This window comes from Solea senegalensis, linkage group LG5 (assembly GCF_019176455.1).
Source record: "Solea senegalensis isolate Sse05_10M linkage group LG5, IFAPA_SoseM_1, whole genome shotgun sequence".
NCBI lineage: Eukaryota > Metazoa > Chordata > Actinopteri > Pleuronectiformes > Soleidae > Solea > Solea senegalensis.
Genome location: NC_058025.1, coordinates 16,411,226 through 16,429,181, shown reverse-complemented (window position 1 = coordinate 16,429,181; position 17,956 = coordinate 16,411,226). Strand labels below are relative to the sequence as shown.

The following is a 17,956-nucleotide window of genomic DNA, read 5'->3' as shown; positions in this document are numbered from 1 at the left end:
GTGCTTTTAATCCCAGTAAGTGATAATATCGTATTGTCCCATCACTATTCACACATAATATACAAGCACATTTAGATCAGTTTATCGTGTTTTTTTTGTTTTTGTTTTGTTTTTTCAAAGCTGCTGACTTCATGTCACTTGATTTAATAGACGTGAAATTCCGTGAGCCTCATGGTTGTCACATAGTGGCAGCAACAACTCGACATGTATTAAGACAAATGCAGAGAGAAATTGAACCTCCGGAGTGTGTGTCAGCCTTGAGATGTTAACATGCCAGATATCCTCTGTTTGCTGACGTGCTAGCTGGCTTTAACGGGGACTCCCTAGAATTGAGAGCGAGCTCTTCTGATACTGGCTTCTAAATGGAAATTTGTGGCTGGAGCAGGCTGGATGGAAAGTGAAATGACATGCTGAAGTCAGATAAGGGGAAGAGTCACTGATAAACCTAATGAATTGTCCAGGCCATGTCGGATTCCTTGCAGGGGGGAGGGAGGACAGATGTGGCTGATTTAGGAGTCCCACTGAAGTAGTGCGGCTCCGTGTATTCACTCTCATGAGAAATTGCTTTTGGAGAAATGATGATGATGTTCTTAACAGTTGGAGGAGAGACATAAAACCTGTCTTAAGAGTAAATCCTGTGACAGGCTAACAGGTATAATATTTGGTAGTTTGGCTCAGATGGGGTCATTTGGGAAATAATACCTTTTATTTCTTTTCCAAAATGTTTTCTGAAATGTTTTTCTTGTAGTCATCCACAGAAAAAAAATAAATGTTTACCGAAATATCTCTTCAGATAAATAGTCTGGGCCATTTAATCCAGCTAAGGGAGTAGCTGGATTAAATGAGGAGGAGAAAATAGATTTATTGGCCTCGTACGTCTGACTCCATCTCCGTAGGTGGCGCTGTGTCTCTCTATAAGGTAGTCCGGGTCAAAGACTGGGGAGAAAATTTTGGTGCATGTGCAGAACACCAAGTCTGACTCCAGTCCGACTAAGCGTATACATGCAGGAGTAATCAGACTATGAATCTTATTATCCAGGTATGTTTCCACTAAATGCAAAGTGCAGTTAACGTTAATGGGAATGTTGTTGGTTTTTTGTTGTTGTTGATGCTATTACTCTGCCTCTGGTCTTTTTCTCCAGCGCTTCTTTGGGGTGTGTTTTGTCCTAATCCAACCAGTTTGCAGCCTGCTTGCACAATGTTGCTGTTGCCGCCATCGGTCTTGACATAAAACAAGTGACAAAGTTGTGTGGAGCTGATTAAAAGTTTGCCACCACATTTTTAATTGAAATGTTTGTAACCTGATGAAAGTATATCCTGTTTCTTGCCCAGATGTTTCATTTTAGTTCAACTGCCAGATGACTTTAATGAATCACCAAAGACATTTGAATTGCATTATACTGTATATTAACCGAGTAGTAACTGAACAACACTACAGTGTCTACAGACCAGGGGAGTCAAACTCTTTTTTTCAGGGGCCACATAGAGTATTTGATCTCAAGGTTGCCGGACCAGTAAAATAATTGCACAATAACCTATAAACAAGAAATCTTTAACCTTAGTTACTTTTTTTCCTGATATTTCCTCACCTCTCTGTGAGATAATATGTGCAACGGCTCATGTCGAGTAATATACCATGTAATGCGATTGTAATGACAGGAAAAAAATGATGACAATTATATGCAAAGTAACCCCATGCAGGGCATGCAGGGCCTCCTATGCTAAATGGCTAATTAACTCCCAAGTTTCATTAACAGCAGTTGGGCTCACTGGGGTGCAGCAGTCACATGTTGGAACACTGCTGGAGGTTTAGTGTATAGAAACTGTGACTGAGCTTTTCTTGTCCACACTAAAAGGTCTCAGCTTGAGCTGTGAGCTTAAGTATTTCAATCTTCAAGGTTTTACCAGTATTTATTTATATAGTATAATTGTATGTGTTTATTGTTCGGCTTCAATGTCTTTTTGTATGAGTTTAAACCAGAAATTCACAGGATGAGAAACTTTTTGTCAGACAGAAAAATATCCTTTATTTTGGTGCCTTCCTTGTTAGTATATAATACTGTAATTTACAGAGTTGCCAAGTCTGCATATTATAAGCGATTTTGGGCTTGCTTTTCTATAAAGGTTCTTACAAATATTGGTAGTCGTGGGTTGCAGGTTTTTTGGACTTGTAGGTTTATTCCCAGTTGGGAACTTGGGAAAACTTGAGTAATGTCTGATGGAGGAGAGTGGGATCTTTTGCAGTTTCTGTTGTACTGTTTCTGACATTTGCATGTCCTGACTTAAGTCCCTTTAAACTGTCTTTCTCTATTGGTGAGAGATATTTAAAGTGAAAAAGGGAATATTGGAGTTTGGTTTTATTTAATGACATATTGGTTTGATGTCAAGGAGCTAAAAGGAAAAAAAAGGAAGATGAGCACACAAAAAGCAATAAGTTAGTTTTTTATTAATCCCCTTAGGGAAAGTATTCCTCTGCATTTTTACCCATCCTACAATTAGGAGCAGTGGGCTTCCACACTGAGTAGCGCCCGGGGAGCATTGGGGGTTGGGTACCTTGCTCAGGGGTACCCCAGCCCTTTTTGGCCGGGTGGGGATTTGAACCGGTGACCCTCTGGTTACAAGTCAAGTTCCCTTTCCATTCAGGATGATATTTACGTATGTGTGCAAAGTTTAATTATCAGAGGTTTATTGTCTGGTACAACAGTCTAAATTTAACTTTGAGTAAATGTTCATATCCCATCTGTTTAATAATGTTAAATATATGTTAAAGGCTGGTTTAAGTCCGTCTTGTGGTCATTATACTGAGGTTTTTGGGGTTTTTTGAGAGAGAGAGAAGAGTCGCTTGTTTTGGGCTTGTTTTCAAAGGCCCGAAGGTGAGATCTGGCAACACGAGTAATTTCGTTCTTTCTGCTCTACCCTGAGCGAACCTGACACCAACCTGTATTTTTTTATGTTCGAGTCTGACCCAACCCTGAAGCAGTTACAGTTATCTGAAGTTTACTGTGTATCACTGTGGTTGAAGCTTTTATTTATGATAATGGCAAATGTCCAAAGTTGGGTACCAGGAAGCAACTTCTAGCCTCATGAACACACACATAGATCGACACCTGTCACACACGTCATGGTGTTATTGTCAAACTCACCATCAACAACCATCACTTCTTCTTTATTATTGTCGAACTATAACTGCTGCTTTTACTGCTATTTACATAATCCAACCATCGTGGTTTATTTTGAGTTGTTTGGGAGGAAAAGGTTAACATCCACTGTGGATAACAAAAACAGCAGGTTAATCACAATGCGTTTCTACTTCTTATTAAGTTTTACTTGCTATACATCTATTTATTTAATGTTTACACCGTCTTTTCAATAAAGCATTCGCCCCCAGGTCGTATCCATGCTCTAGTGTGATGCCCCGCTCTGTATCGGTGTGTGGTCATTCTGGCCTGGATGAACGCTGCAGATTAAAAAAAAAAAACGGGCAACAGATAGAGATGATGGAGAGTGAAGTATGAAATATGTTTTTCATTTACAGTGTGAGAGAAGAGTTTGGACTGGGTCTGGAGTCCAAAAATAGAAAGAAAGTAAAGAGTAGCTTTTCCATCTGCACTCAGAGCTCCTCTCAATCTCAGCCTCTCTCCAGCTGATAGCTGTCACTCTTTCTTTCTGGCTATATTTGCTGCTGACCGTTAACCTTTTAGAAAATCTGATTGTTCCAGCTGCAAACTATCTATTTAGGCTAGAGGGTGTTCTTGTCTTGTCTTGTCTTGTCTTCTGTCTTGTTAACGTGACTTTTACTTTTAAGCAAATAAAAGAAAGTGCTTGAATGTCTGGAATCTGGATTTATATAGAAAAACATACTCACGGCTACTAAGTCAGACCTCAAATTGGTATAAAAACATTTTTACCACCTCAGTGTTTCAGCTTCTGAGGGTGGGATTTTTTACAATTTCATATTGTCTGTTCTGATATTTCTTCTTTCACTGTTATTCTTGTGGCTCTTGTACTTGCATGTTCAGTCCCTGTTTGCATCTCTTTTTTTACATTCTTTTTAGTGTAATTATTTATCTTTCCCCAGACTGTTTGTTATGCACCTAAGCACTGATGCAAAATCCTTCTATGTTGCAATAAATTTAATACTGAATCTGAAAGTACTTTCACTTGGTGTGTGAATCACATCACTTTATATCAAACAAGTATGTTTCTTGGCCACATGTGTGGCACATGTGATAGATAGATAGATAGATAGATAGATAGATAGATAGATAGATAGATAGATAGATACTTTATTGATCCCGAAGGAAATTCAAGCATCCAGTAGCAGTAACATACATTGAACATTAGATTTAACTTATAACACAGTAACCATACGTTGAATTGGACCTTAGATAAATGTTAATTTAAATGTGTACAGAGAAATCAAAGAAATGAAACCAAACATATGAAGAAAAAATTAAACATTTGCTGATAAATTAAACATTTGCATAGAATTTAAATATCTACATAGAAATTAGAAATAAGCTGGAGTTAAAATCTGAAGGGTAAAAAATGTGCAGAGGAATTCAACATTTGCATAGAAAATAAATATATAACTGTGTTAAGGTAACTGTGCTAAACGTCTATACAAAAACTATAGTAACAATAATCATTTTAAGTCTTGTCATTGTTTGCTTTTCTGTCACATATTAAATAGTCACATCATTTCTTCTCAGTCCGATCTCAAATTACCAGCTGTTGTGTCCATGCTCACATCTGCCTTTGTTATTTTTGCTGCCATGTTGGCTCCTGTAGCTGCCTCCAAAACCAGCCAAAAAAATTATAGTCCAAAAATACACTTCATTATCCTTATTTAATAATTGTTCAACTTCTCACTGGCTGCATGTGAAGAAAAGTTTTACAATTTAAAGTTCCTTTTAAAGAGCATGCTTTTTTATTTTAATTTTTTTGTTAATTAAAATTTAGAGGAGCCAGCAAAGAACCGCATAACGTATGTAAAATGGATGTGAACTAGGGATGTTTCAGATTATTGGCTGGTGCATTAACACAGTTGTTAAGTGTTGTAAACACTTTATGTCACATTTCAAAAACACTCATTGAAACAACGGCAGCCATTGCTTTCTGTGTAAAACTCTTAAACACTTAGATAAACTGCATTAAACCATTGCTTAGGTGTCTGACAACATAAAGGCTTTTTAATGGCTATTCATTTTTTAAACTTTGATAAGAAGAAAACAGAAAAAAAAAAACCACATAGGTCTGGGTCACTTGGCCCAATATATCAAACCAATCATCCCTAATCTGGGTGTTAAAATGGACTCTGACCTTAAGTTCGACAGTCAGATTAGGGCTGTTAAAAGTTTCTTTTAATTGAGGCAGCTGGCCAAAATAAAGCCGATTCTCTCGAAACGGTAATCCACGCCTTTGTCACCTCTCGGCTGGATTACTGTAATGCACTTAATGTGGGGGTTAATGGGTCGGCCATCGCTCGTCTTCAGATGGTGCAAAACGTCACCGCGCGTCTTTTAACTGGCAATCGTAAATATGAGCACATTTCCCTTAACCCCACCCGACCTTCGCGAGCTGCTTCATCGTCAAACACCTTACCACTCACTCAGGTCAGCTGATCACTTTGCCAAAAAGTAAGCACAAGCTCAGAGAAGACTGTGCACTGTTCAAAAACAGTGGAATGATGTCTGTGCACATTAGATAGGCCTCTTCCCTGTCTGTTTTTAAATCTCTTCTTAAAACTCATCTCTTTTCATTGGTCTTTGAGACTATTTAAGTTGGTGACATTATTTTATGTCAATTTATTAATTATCATTATTATTATTAGTTATTGTTTATCTAATATTATTGTTATTTATTGTATGGCTGCTTCTTTTACCCATGTTTTTTTTATCTTTTAACTTTGTTTTAATATTTAGTTTTTTAGATGTATTTTATAAAAGTCTTTATTATTCTGAGCAGCACTTTGGTCCACTGTGGTTGTTTTTAAAGTGCTTTATAAATAAAGCGCAATCACCTCCTTGTTTCCTCGCTTTGCCTCCTGTCGGCACAACACAGTTGAAAAAGATTTTCTCATGTTTGCTCACTGGAGTTCATCCTGGCCTCAGTGTGTTCACTGCTTATTTTGCTTGTGTGACAGATCTGGTGTGTATGAGTATAGATCAAGTGGCAAGCGGTTGTGACGTCACACATAACAATCTGAACTCCAGTTGCCAGGTTGCACATGGGCGATACCAACTGTCGGTGCCCGTTTATATGTGCTGTAATATCATGAGTGTCCTCTAAATGGAACATAGTCTCCAAACGGACATCGGATGTGCTATTAAAGAAGACCATTCCCCAGGAAAATATTTACTAATATAACAATTTAAGTAGAAAGTATGCTTTCTTTTGGCCATTGACCTTCATTCAAACTGATTTCCTTTTGCAACCAGTGGTGGATATTCAGTTCATTTTCAACTTTCTGACCCTTGACTTCACATGCCGTCCATTTCTTATCAATGGTCTATGGTGCAGATGAGTAAGCAGTGAACACAGTGTACACGTGTGATGCTCCACGCTAAGTTTGTGCAGCATTATTTCATGAAAAGCTCAGTCTTAACTCTTAACACTCATCATTGCTCTGTGGATGCAATGGAGACACTTTTGTATCCATAGTGTCTCATGACACGCGTGCATTTGTGCAAATGAAATCTGAAATCCACTTTTTTTGCATGTTTACATATTAAAGTACTATTATTACTATATAATACTAATATTAAGCGTGAGACTAAACTTTTATTATTTAGTTGTTCTTATTTATATTTATAAAAAAAAAAATTTTAATCCAGACTGCTGATTGTCAGACTATTGTCTTCCAGCAGCAGCTGCTTATTCTTACGCGACACTAAATTTGATGATATCCTGTGATTCCCTGGACACCAGCGTCTGTGTGTGACTTGTGTGACGGCTGCTTGGTTTGCCAGTGTGATGAAGGGATAAGCGGTTGATGTTGATCCCTCTGCACTCAGATACCAGATCTCTCATATGCTTGTCTCTGCTCCTCTCTCTCTTTTTTCTTTCTTTTTGCCTTTACATTTTTCTTTCATTGCAGTAATGTTCTAATGTTACTTGTTTGTTTTTTTTTGTTATAAACCTTTCATTCTATCTCTCTCTGTCTGCATTTTGTTATCATGTTTATATTCACGTCACAAGCTACTGCATGGAGGTCTTAATCTTTTGACCTGATTTACAGTATTGTGCTGGAGGTTACTGGCTTTCTCTCACTGCTATTTCTTTCCATTTCAGATGGGGAACAAACTTTAAATTTGACATTGTGGAACTGTGAGGTGCTAACACATTTTCAGACCAAACAAATTGTTTAAAATGTGGAAAGGGTTTTGTTTATAGAGCCATCTTTCTGTCTGACTCCATCTGTAGTGTTTTGATAGTTTGCCTTTTTCTTCCAGGTTTCCAGGTAAATTCAATTACGTTATTTTTTATTTTTTTAATTTGACCTTTTTCCTTCTCACCACGTGAACCTCGACACATAACGACTTTATCAGAATAGATGATTTACTTCGGTGTGCTTGCATCCACCGCCTTTGTCAACAACAACACACTCTTATGACTCTTTGTTTTGTTTTGTTTTTATCAGAAATGTGAGTTTCTCCAATATGTGGTTGTAAAGAGAGAGTTAGCTGGATGCATTTGTATATGAATCTCTGAGAAGACATTAGGAAGACCATATAATTAACTTAAATATGGTCTTCTAATATGATGGACCCAAGTTCAAAATATGAGCTACAGGCTCAATGTGGAAAACACCCTAAATGAGAAAGAAAGGTAAAATATAACATGCAGGAAACCTGTCACCCACCACATTTTAAAATGAAGGGACATAACAGTCAGGGGTAAAAGTTTGAGAATGATTGTCTCCTTATAAACAATATCTTTTGTTTCTATTCGGATATTTAAAGACAGTGGCCCGTTAAAAATAAATAATAATGAGTTAAGAGCACAAATTCAATATTTGTTCTACACGGGAAACAATTATTTGGTCCCCACACTTAGCAAGTTTGTTTTAATATTTATAAGTGGCAGAAATTATTCATGACATCGGTGCAGTTAATGACCAATTTTAGGCAGAAATCAAGTCATTTTATGCACTGGTCCATGTTCTTCACAGGAACATGTTAAAAGCTTCTTTTTTTTCATCACTGATTTCACTTGTTTATGGTCTACAACCCTCCATCATTTCTATGAAGCCTCGTTCTCAGCAGTTGCCATTTCTTCCTTGTTCATTCCCTCCCAACCACTCTTTTGTAAATGTGTCTTTTCATGAGTTTGCTTAGTGTGAGGCTTCTGAATGACAAAAATACACCATTTCCTCCTTCTTAACAAACTACTCCTTCAGTAATGGATGAGTTGTAATGAGGGCAGAGTTGAATGTACACAAACACACACACACACACACACGCACACGTGTGTACATACAGGTTTGTACAGCTATCCTTCTCAGGACAGTGCATTGATATCCTCTCATTAGGACAGCCTAAACTAAGCATTATCCCTAACCTCAACCATAAGCAGTTATGGTCAGCAGCTGACCATAACCTTAACCTAACTAAAATTCAAATCTTAGTCCTGAACTTGAGGCCTACTGGTCCTCAAAAGATCAGTGTTTATGCCAGAAAAGGTCCTGTGTCCACACACACACACACACACACACACCTCGTATAGTCAGACAGGTTGGAGTCAGACTTCAAAGGATGGACAACATCAGACCTACTAATGATATTTGTGCTTTTATATTATATGGTTTCATCTCTGAAGTCGGGCAGTGGCTTAACAAAACAAATCTGTATTGTATTTATTTATTTTAAAAGAGCTGATCTTGTTACTGAATAAAATGTGTGTTAAAATAGTGTTTTTACTTGTTTTTTTGAGATGGAAGGAACATGTATTATATCAATCTCAGGGTTTGATTTTTTCTTTATCCTCCACAAGTCAGCAAATGAAAGTAGGTGAATATTTGGGCTAACAAAAAGAAAATTAACATCAAAGTAGATTTTTCTAATCTAAACATCACTATCTCAGGGCATTTTAAACATTTATCATATGTAAGGTTGAATGATTTGAGGGAATTATGTAAGTGATTTTTCTGACGGATACTTATTTGTTAAGGATACTTATTTATTATATAATTCATATCACTAATCCATGTGATTTATAGGTGAATTGCACATATGTTGGTTATGTTAGTTAATCCTCCTTGTCCCTGCAAACGATCGAAATATCTCCTCACTGACGCTCTTGTCAGCCGCACTGTTTCAGACCAAAATCAGACGCCATTTACCTGGAAGTGATGTAATAGATAGGCCAGCTCTCAGATACACAGCTCCCCCTCTGGCACGGTGGATGCTCTGCATCTCAGCAGCTACAACGAGAGTAGTTCTTCTTCTTCTTTTGCGGTTGAATGTAAGCAACCGGATGTGCCCGGACTAGTGCCCGCATCAGGAGGCGCTACGGTGGCAAACGGAAATGCCTTTCCGCTTCGCAGAGCCCAGGAAAACAATAAAACCTTCTTTTCTCAGCAGTGGCTGAACTGTTTGTCCTGAAACTTTAGGGTTTCATAAATGAGGTAATGACGCAGATAAACAAACAAAAGCAGCGTTAATTGGAGCTTCTGGTCTGCGTCCGCTTTAGAAAGTTGATGGAGCATTACCACGACACCATAAAAATAGTAACTATTATAACTATAGTTATAATATACTATACTATTATAAGGCAAGGATGCCAACTTGAATATATGAATTTTACCAACATGTACAGTAAATATTGCATTTTTGAGTTTACATAGCAACGTTTAAACTAGCAGCCCTTGCAATTAGCTAATTATCAGTATGTATTACTATTTGTATGATTGTTCTGCCTGAATGAAAAAGCCTGAAACTTTTTCTCTCCATAAATAAAATGATGGAGCCTCATATAAGGTTTTTACGATTGTCTGTAAAGATTATGTTAAGATCTAACTTCAAATTATTACCATCATCTATTCTAGCCATGGTTTGAAAGCCATGTGGTGGGGATTTCTGATTTGTGCAGATTGTGTCTGACAAAAGTGAATTTGGATGCAGGTGATGACACTTGATGCTTCAGTCACACTGTGTGCTGTGTGATGCCAGCTGGCCTCTCTGCTCTCATTGCACCTTTTCCAATTAATATTTTTTTACTTTTTTATTTTTTGCATAATTTTTTTTTTTTTTTTGTTAACATTTATGATGTTCAGAAGTCAGACAAGCATGTGAGAGAAAGAACATATTAATAAAGACGGTAGTGGGGAATCCTGTTCACATTATCTTGGATTATCATTTTGACTTCTTCAGTCAGTGGCTGCAGCACACACACGCACACGCACACACGTGTGCACACACATTACAACAGCCTCTCTCCCGCCCACCCTCTTCCTTCCATCATCCCAGCTGTGAAGTGTCATCAGAGATGACTGACAGCCAAACCAAGGCGATATGAATATGAATGGGACTGCGAATATGAATATGCAGATAAAGAGAGGAGACAGTTTGGCTGCTGTGTTCTCTTATCTGTCAGAAAGTGACGGCTGTCATCCGTCTCCCCTCACTTGTTTAAGATACAAATAACCTACTTATTGACCTAACGGGAGAAGAAGAGTAGACTACTGTGTCATGTTGGACTAAGACCAATGTGTCATGTGTACACTGTAAAATGTAATCGGTTGGTTCAGGGCTGAGTGACATGGCCATACATTTTATCACAGTTAATCAATATTGATATTGTTTCAGTAAATGTCAGATGTAAGTATGATATATTTGGCACTTTTCATACACAAACTCCAATGATTTAAAGGAGAAAACGTAGAATAAAACATTATAGGTAATAAAATAATCAAAACATTAAATAATATGAAAGTGTAAACAGACATTTGTATGATAAATAATGAATAAACTTGATATCTTGATATGATATTGCCATCATTTATTCCTCAGCACTGAGTTGACTTTTCCAACATTATGCAAACTTGTTTATTGTGAGTATTATTTTTAATGCTGCAAGAACAGATCAAATTTTAACAGGAAGTAAGTTAACAGGAGGTCAGCAAATATAACTAGATGTTTCGATGTAAAACCAGGTTATGTGATATAATATTGTTGGTGGGACATCAGACATACAAGCAGGACAACATTACTCTCTGTGTAATATAGTTCATGTGTGTTTGTGTGTTTCTTCACAGTGAGATCAATCATCTGGAGTCGGGTCTGGTGGTGGAGCTGTGGAATAAAGGTTTGATCTGGGACACTATGATCGGCACAGCACTGATACCACTGGACACCATCCGACAGTCTGATGAGGTAACGCACCTCCAGCATGAAACATAATATCCATCCATCATCTACCACTTTATCCTCCACCAGAGGGTCGCGGGGGGTGCTGTGCCAATTTCAGCTACATTGGGCGATAGGCGGGGTACACCTGGGCCACGCACACATAGAGACAAACCACCATTCACTCTCACCTATGCTCAATTTAGGGTGTCCAATTTACCTAATCCCCATGTTGCATGTTTTTGGACTGTGGGAGGAAGCCGGAGGAAACCCACATACACACAGGGAGAACATGCAAACTTCATGCTGAAAGGCCAATAATAACAACAATAATAATAATAACAACAACAATAATAATAATAATGCATTTGAGTTTTATGGCACCTTTTGAAAAGCAGAGTTTCGAAGTGACAACAAAGCAAAAACGATTAAAAACTGAATACAGTAACGCTGGTCGTACGCATCATGACAGAGTGTGATGAAGTGCAAATCAATAAGTTCTAGTAAATAAATAAAAAGTAAAATAGGAAACCAAATATAACAAGTCAGCAATGGAATCACATAAAAACAAAAAACTGGCTTGAGAAGTAACTTATTCCCCAACCTCATTATTTCATCCTCTTACACAAATGTCAAATTGCTACACACAATAATTTAGTTCTGTTTAGTTTTTTCTGAGGAACTTACCAGAATTTCAGAACCTTGAGTTACTATTAAATGAAACAAATGCATTATATTAAACGTTCATTATGTAACATATTAGTATTATCAAGATCTAATGGTGACACTGTAGAGTGCAACATAAGGACGACTCCTCCACTTACGCCTCCCTTTCCCAAGCACGTTAGGAAACTCGGTTGGTCTTCACTTGGCCTTCCAGAAAGAACACTATTTCACAAACCTCTCCTCTCTCACTCTCTCTGCTGTTTCCTCCTTATTCATTGGTTTATACATCAGCTTTATGTGAGTGGAGCTATTCTAAACTGTCTGACACACTTGTCCATTATCCATGCTGTAGAAAAGATTTGGTGCATGTTGGCGGCCTCCATTCAGCAAGGTTATTGCCTTAAGTTTGTTTATAGAATCCAAACTAGTTTTATTTTCATTGATTATAAACTACAAACATAACACAAACACTAGATGACTGCTATCACTTACATGCATGTTAAAAGACTAAGACAATCATTTGGTTTTGGCATGTAAACACATTAATCTGACTAAAATAGAGCTCGTCTTAGTCAGACTAACATACAGTTGCAAGAAAAAGTATGTGACCCCTGAGAAATTATAAAGCTCAAGTAACATTGTATCCAGTCAGGAATCAGAACTCCACAAAGATGCTGTTTTTGATCTGTTAATTGTGGCCGATGTGAATATTTTTCCCCCCTCTCTGCTGCTCGTATATGAATGTGACACACTTCCTCACTTCACACGGATGAACGTTAAAATAATTACGTACAGTATGTGCAGTACTGAATGTGCTTTAGCTCATGACAACCCTCACAATAAACACACTCTCACCTTCCACCTACCACTTCTAATTAAACCACTGCCTTCTCCTGCAGCTCACTTTAGTCTGCTGCAGCCAAGCTCATCTGGAGGACAGAGCTCATTAGATTCTTTGGGAAAGTTTTTGCAGCAATGCCCGTGTATTCATTCAGTCTCTAATGTTTGACTTCCCCATTTTGTTTCCACTTTGTTTCTTTGCATATTTGCTCAGATTTCTCCTCCTCAGCCCATTTGTGACCTCAATTACTATATTCTCTCAATTACTATCCTTCTGTTGTCCTGCTCTGTCACTCAGGAGGGACCAGGAGAGTGGACGTCTCTGGACTCTGAGGTGTTAATGAGGGAAGATGAGATATGCGGTACCTCCAACCCAACTCCACACCAAGTGCTGCTTGACACCCGCTTTGAGTTACCCTTTGGTATGTATGCACAAAAACACAGCACAATCACTCTAATGTCTTCATCAAAATAATAATAATCAAGTACTACTACTACTAAAAATAATAAAAACCTTAATAATATAATAATAATTTAATCATCCTTGGCTAAATGATAGTCTTACAATATGGCAAGACACTGTGTGTGTGTGTGTGTTGTTTTGAAGCTTCTGCGTTGGTAGCCAGTTTGCCTGTGTACCGTCAGAACCACTACATCCTGTATATTAATATGGTGCCTTCAAATTGGGTTGATTACAGTGTCCATGAGACAAGACTATTGTAAAACTCACTGTATCATATTCACAACCTGTAAACTTTTAAGTTTCCTGAAAGCTCTGAATGCAGCAATAGACGTGGTGAGGAATTAGCAGCTTGGTCAGAGCAGAAAATAGTTTCAAGCATCCAGATTAGGGAGTCCATCTGGTTTTATTTTTAAAGAAAGCTCTTGCCTGTCAGTCACACGAGGAACATGAGGTGTACATAATGTTACGTGTCAGTTTGAATGTTTTTTTTGTGCACACATGATTGCAATCAGATTTGGCACCTTTAAACTGTTTATTTCCCAAGTGTTGCCTTCATTAGCCAGGTGCTTTTTCTTTTAGTTAATGAGAATTAATTTAGATAGACTTAAGACTTATGTAGACATTTTGTTACTGAACATATGATTTCTTTGTTAGGTGTTAGACTTCCATCATCAGACACAAAGTTTACAGCTTTATGAACTTGTGCTCGCACTGCACTATAGAATCGCTGAAGCTTGTTGTTGTTGTACCATTAGGGTTCATTAAGTTTTTACTTGGGTTTTTTTCTGAGCACTTTTTCATACTTTTTTCTTTTTCTTCTTATTTTTTATTCACCTAACCTGCAACAATTATTTTTGACCACTTTCCTTTTATGGAAAAGCAGTTTATCTTGAAGAGCTTTCTGAAGTGTCTGCTCTTGAGCTGCCTTTGCCTTCACACTGCCTGGGGTTTGATTTTTTTTTCCCAACACTCACCTGATGTTGAGGTGGCACTGTTTACTCATCTTTACACAATATCCAGGGCCTGAAGATTGAGATAAGATAGCCATTTCCCTCTTTTAGGAAACATTGACAAATCCTTTGAAAGAAAGTTTAAGTAACTGACATATCCAGTTAACAACTTGGCTCCTAATCAATAGGGAGTTACATCTTTTCGGTTATCCGGACTGGACTCACACAAACAGATTCAAAACTCTTGCTGTGTTGAAGGCAGAAATAAGTTACTTTACTTACCCACAAGTTTACTTTGTGGGGGCTTCTTGGTATTTTCATAGGTTTCTGTCAGTTGTGACATAAAATAAATCACCTTCTTTGTGCAGCATAGTAATGTCGTCGGGGGACACAACAAAAAAACACAACTATAATGAGAAATACTCGAAGTCTTGTGGAGCTGCTATTTTAAGCATTTTAAACATTAAAAATGTTTTGGTAACACTTTATATTAAGGTACACACATTCACCATTAACTAGGTGCGCTTACTAACATGAATACAAGAAGCGTACTAGCCTTTTATTAGTAATTATTAAGCACGTATTAACACCTTATTCTACATAACCTTATTCTACCTCTATTACAACATGAATTAAGACCGGTTACTCACACCATTATTCAGAAACAACAATGCATTAATTTACAGTGAAAAAGTCAATAAGTGATGATTAGGAGTTAATTGTAGGAAAAATCTGAATTCATGTACTAGTTAGCAGTGAATAATGTGTACATTAATATAAAGTGTTACCAATGTTGTATACAATTTGTACAAGCATACAGTTTAATGAAATTTGTCTGGTATCATTGCTCCCTTGAATAGTATAAAAATCTGCTTGGCACAAGCTGTGACTGCCATGTGTTACTATCATGTAAAGAAGCAATAATTAGCTTTTTGGTTTTGGGGAGAACTTGTGAGGCTCTTGAAGATGACCCTTCCATTTCTGACCCCAATAAGAAAACCTCCTTGTACGCTCTTAAACACATATGAACATAAGATGGGAGCACATCAAGCATTCTGGATTGGGTGAGACGGTACGAGATAGGGAGCAGAGGCCACTTGAAGCAGCGTGAAGCTACTGTGCCTTTGCTTTTTTCCTACAATATTCTCTCACATTGTGCCTTTCCACCCTCTTCTCAGTCCTGCTATCCGTCCTTCCATCTATCCCATGTGGCTGTATTTCCTCCACTTAGATTTTCTTGACACGCCTTTAATTCTGCTCACTTTTAAACCGTCCTTGTCTTCTGTCCAATCCACATGTCCAGAGATCCCTGAAGACGAGGCTCAATACTGGACCAGTAAACTGGAGCGGATCAATGCTATGCGGATACATGACGAGGTAAGTTTTCTTATAAAAGTGTAAATTATGAAGACTTAATCTTTTTGAGATGCACTTTATTCACGGGGAATTCCAAATTGGATGGGCTTTCTTTTTCTCCACTTTTATAGGGTTAGGTTGTCTGGTAAGAATTATTATGACACTAATATGAACCCATGGTCTCATCTTGAATTAAATTTCACAAGTGTTTGTGTTTAAAAACTTAAAAAACACAGTGCATCCCTCGTTTTCTGTGTTAATCCTACTAAACCAACCAAAAACCATGGATCATAAGTTATTACTGTACCAAATGATTTCCAACTACTGTCAGACAGTGCTTTCCTCCCAGTGATGTTAAAGTTTGTGTTGGTTCTTTGCTGCCACCTAATGGCAAACAGTGGTTGTTACAACCTTGACGTCACATTCACATGATATCTTTCTCTCTGTTTTTCTGCTTCAATTTTGGTCTCGTGAAAGTATCCATTGCAGGAAGAGGTTCAGAGGAGACGATTGGCATCTGTGCCCTCACAGTGCTGTAAGTGTTGCCGTCAAAACATGTAGAAACATGTTCATACCATTGAACTCTGACATTACTCTTTAACACTCATACAGAGTTTGTGTCTCTGTCTTTAGAGGGCCCTTCCCTTCTGTGTTTGTGGTAGAAAGACAATTTCACATCAGCCATTTTTTCCTGCCCCAGTTGCCCACTTACACTTGATGTGAAATCCATCTGCTCCACATTTTTACTTCAGCTTTACTTTTTTTCATTTTCCACCTTTCAAGCCTCACAGATATTGGTGGGTTTTTTTCGGTCCAGTCACGTGTTACATACTCATTATGCCGTCAACACTCATTGGTCACCGATTCTTTAGTAATGGAATTACTTTTTCTCCTGACCTCTTAAAACACCTCCCTCCATGCCACTAGGCAGTTGGAGTTATTTTGGATGGAGTGACCAGCAGAGTACGTATAATGGTTGTTTTTTTCTTCGTTTTCTTCACCTCATAGTCTGTTATTTGCCCCAAATAAAATGGTACTGCATGTTTGGCTATATCCTTTGTGTCTTCATTGTACAGTGTTCATATATATTCTTAAGTGCCAATTGTTTGTGCATGTTTTATGTGACATTTGAAATAGTTTGATTCAGTTTATCTAAAGTTGTTGAAGTGATGCATGACTTGGTCTTTGTATTGTATACCTTCTACCACAAGAGGGAGCTGTACATTCAAACTTTTACTTGCCTCTTTCCTGTTACCTTTAACAGTGTACATAGCTGTGTGCGAATTAATTCACTCAGTTTGTCTCAAGTTAATGTTTTTTTATGATGTGTGGTAACTGTGGCATATACTCTTTTGGACAGAGTGTAAAATAAGTGACCATTGGCCACCACAGTAATGATAAGCAGAGAGAAGATCATTTAATACCAGAAGGCTGTTCTGTCACATAACATATAGAAATCTATAAAAGTGCTGTATATTTATTAGTCATATGTTAATATCACAAATTATGTGTTGTCCTTCATCCAGCTTTCGATGACCGTGACAGTTTGATGGATGACCGCGATAGTGACTACCGCAGTGAAACTAGCAACAGACCTCCAAGGTTCCACAACACCTCTCAGACAAATTCATCAGTGCACCAGTACCCAATAGGACACAGGGTCCAACACCAACCCCTTTCCAGAGAGTCAGACTCTACACAAAGCTATGAACTGGACTATAGAGAAACAAGGGGACCCAGGTAAATACATACCCACTCACATGAGCAAATGGACAACTAATCACTGCAGATTTACTTGAGTGTAATACTCCCATGGTCATCATGTGGCACTAAATACATACATACAGTACACACATTTATACTCTAAACACTTGGATTCTGAACCATTTATATCCATACAATCATGTTACCAAGAGGAGTGGAATCCAACAACAAGGTTTTGATTAAAAAAAGATTTCTTTTTTAACAAATAATACAGTTGTCATTATTTATAAAGATATTATTCAAAAAATTGAGGTGTCTCAGCCTTAAAATGTTGAGCTTGAGCACATTCAGTACAATGCCTTTGGCATTATGCATTAACTTTGTCCGTTACTGCTTTGTGTGATCTAAATAATAATAATTATATTATAATTATTATTATTGTCATGTATTTTTTCCATTTTATTTCTCATTTCTTGTGTACATGCTTCTGTTTGCATAATCTATTCTTTTGATTAATGTTTACATTTTCTTTCTTCCTTCTTCTTTGCATCGTGTTCCACTGCTTCTTGCATGGCACTTTTTTCCCCTTTTCAATAATCAAGGCTGTCACGCAGTAAGGGTGGAGTAAG

At 37.6% G+C, this 17,956-nt stretch overlaps 1 protein-coding gene across 1 annotated transcript in view; it reads left to right on the top strand.

The window, feature by feature from the left end:
- LOC122769290 (protein unc-13 homolog B-like) overlaps window positions 1–17,368 on the top strand; it is a 38,243-nt gene extending 20,875 nt beyond the window's left edge. The window contains exons 4-8 of the mRNA XM_044025717.1: window positions 11,258–11,375; window positions 13,153–13,276; window positions 15,571–15,644; window positions 16,101–16,158; window positions 17,150–17,368. Of these exons, the coding sequence (XP_043881652.1) occupies window positions 11,258–11,375; window positions 13,153–13,276; window positions 15,571–15,644; window positions 16,101–16,158; window positions 17,150–17,367 (592 nt within the window). The 3' untranslated portion in view covers window position 17,368. The remainder of the gene's footprint in view (window positions 1–11,257; window positions 11,376–13,152; window positions 13,277–15,570; window positions 15,645–16,100; window positions 16,159–17,149) is intronic.
- The last annotated feature ends 588 nt before the right edge of the window (window positions 17,369–17,956 follow it).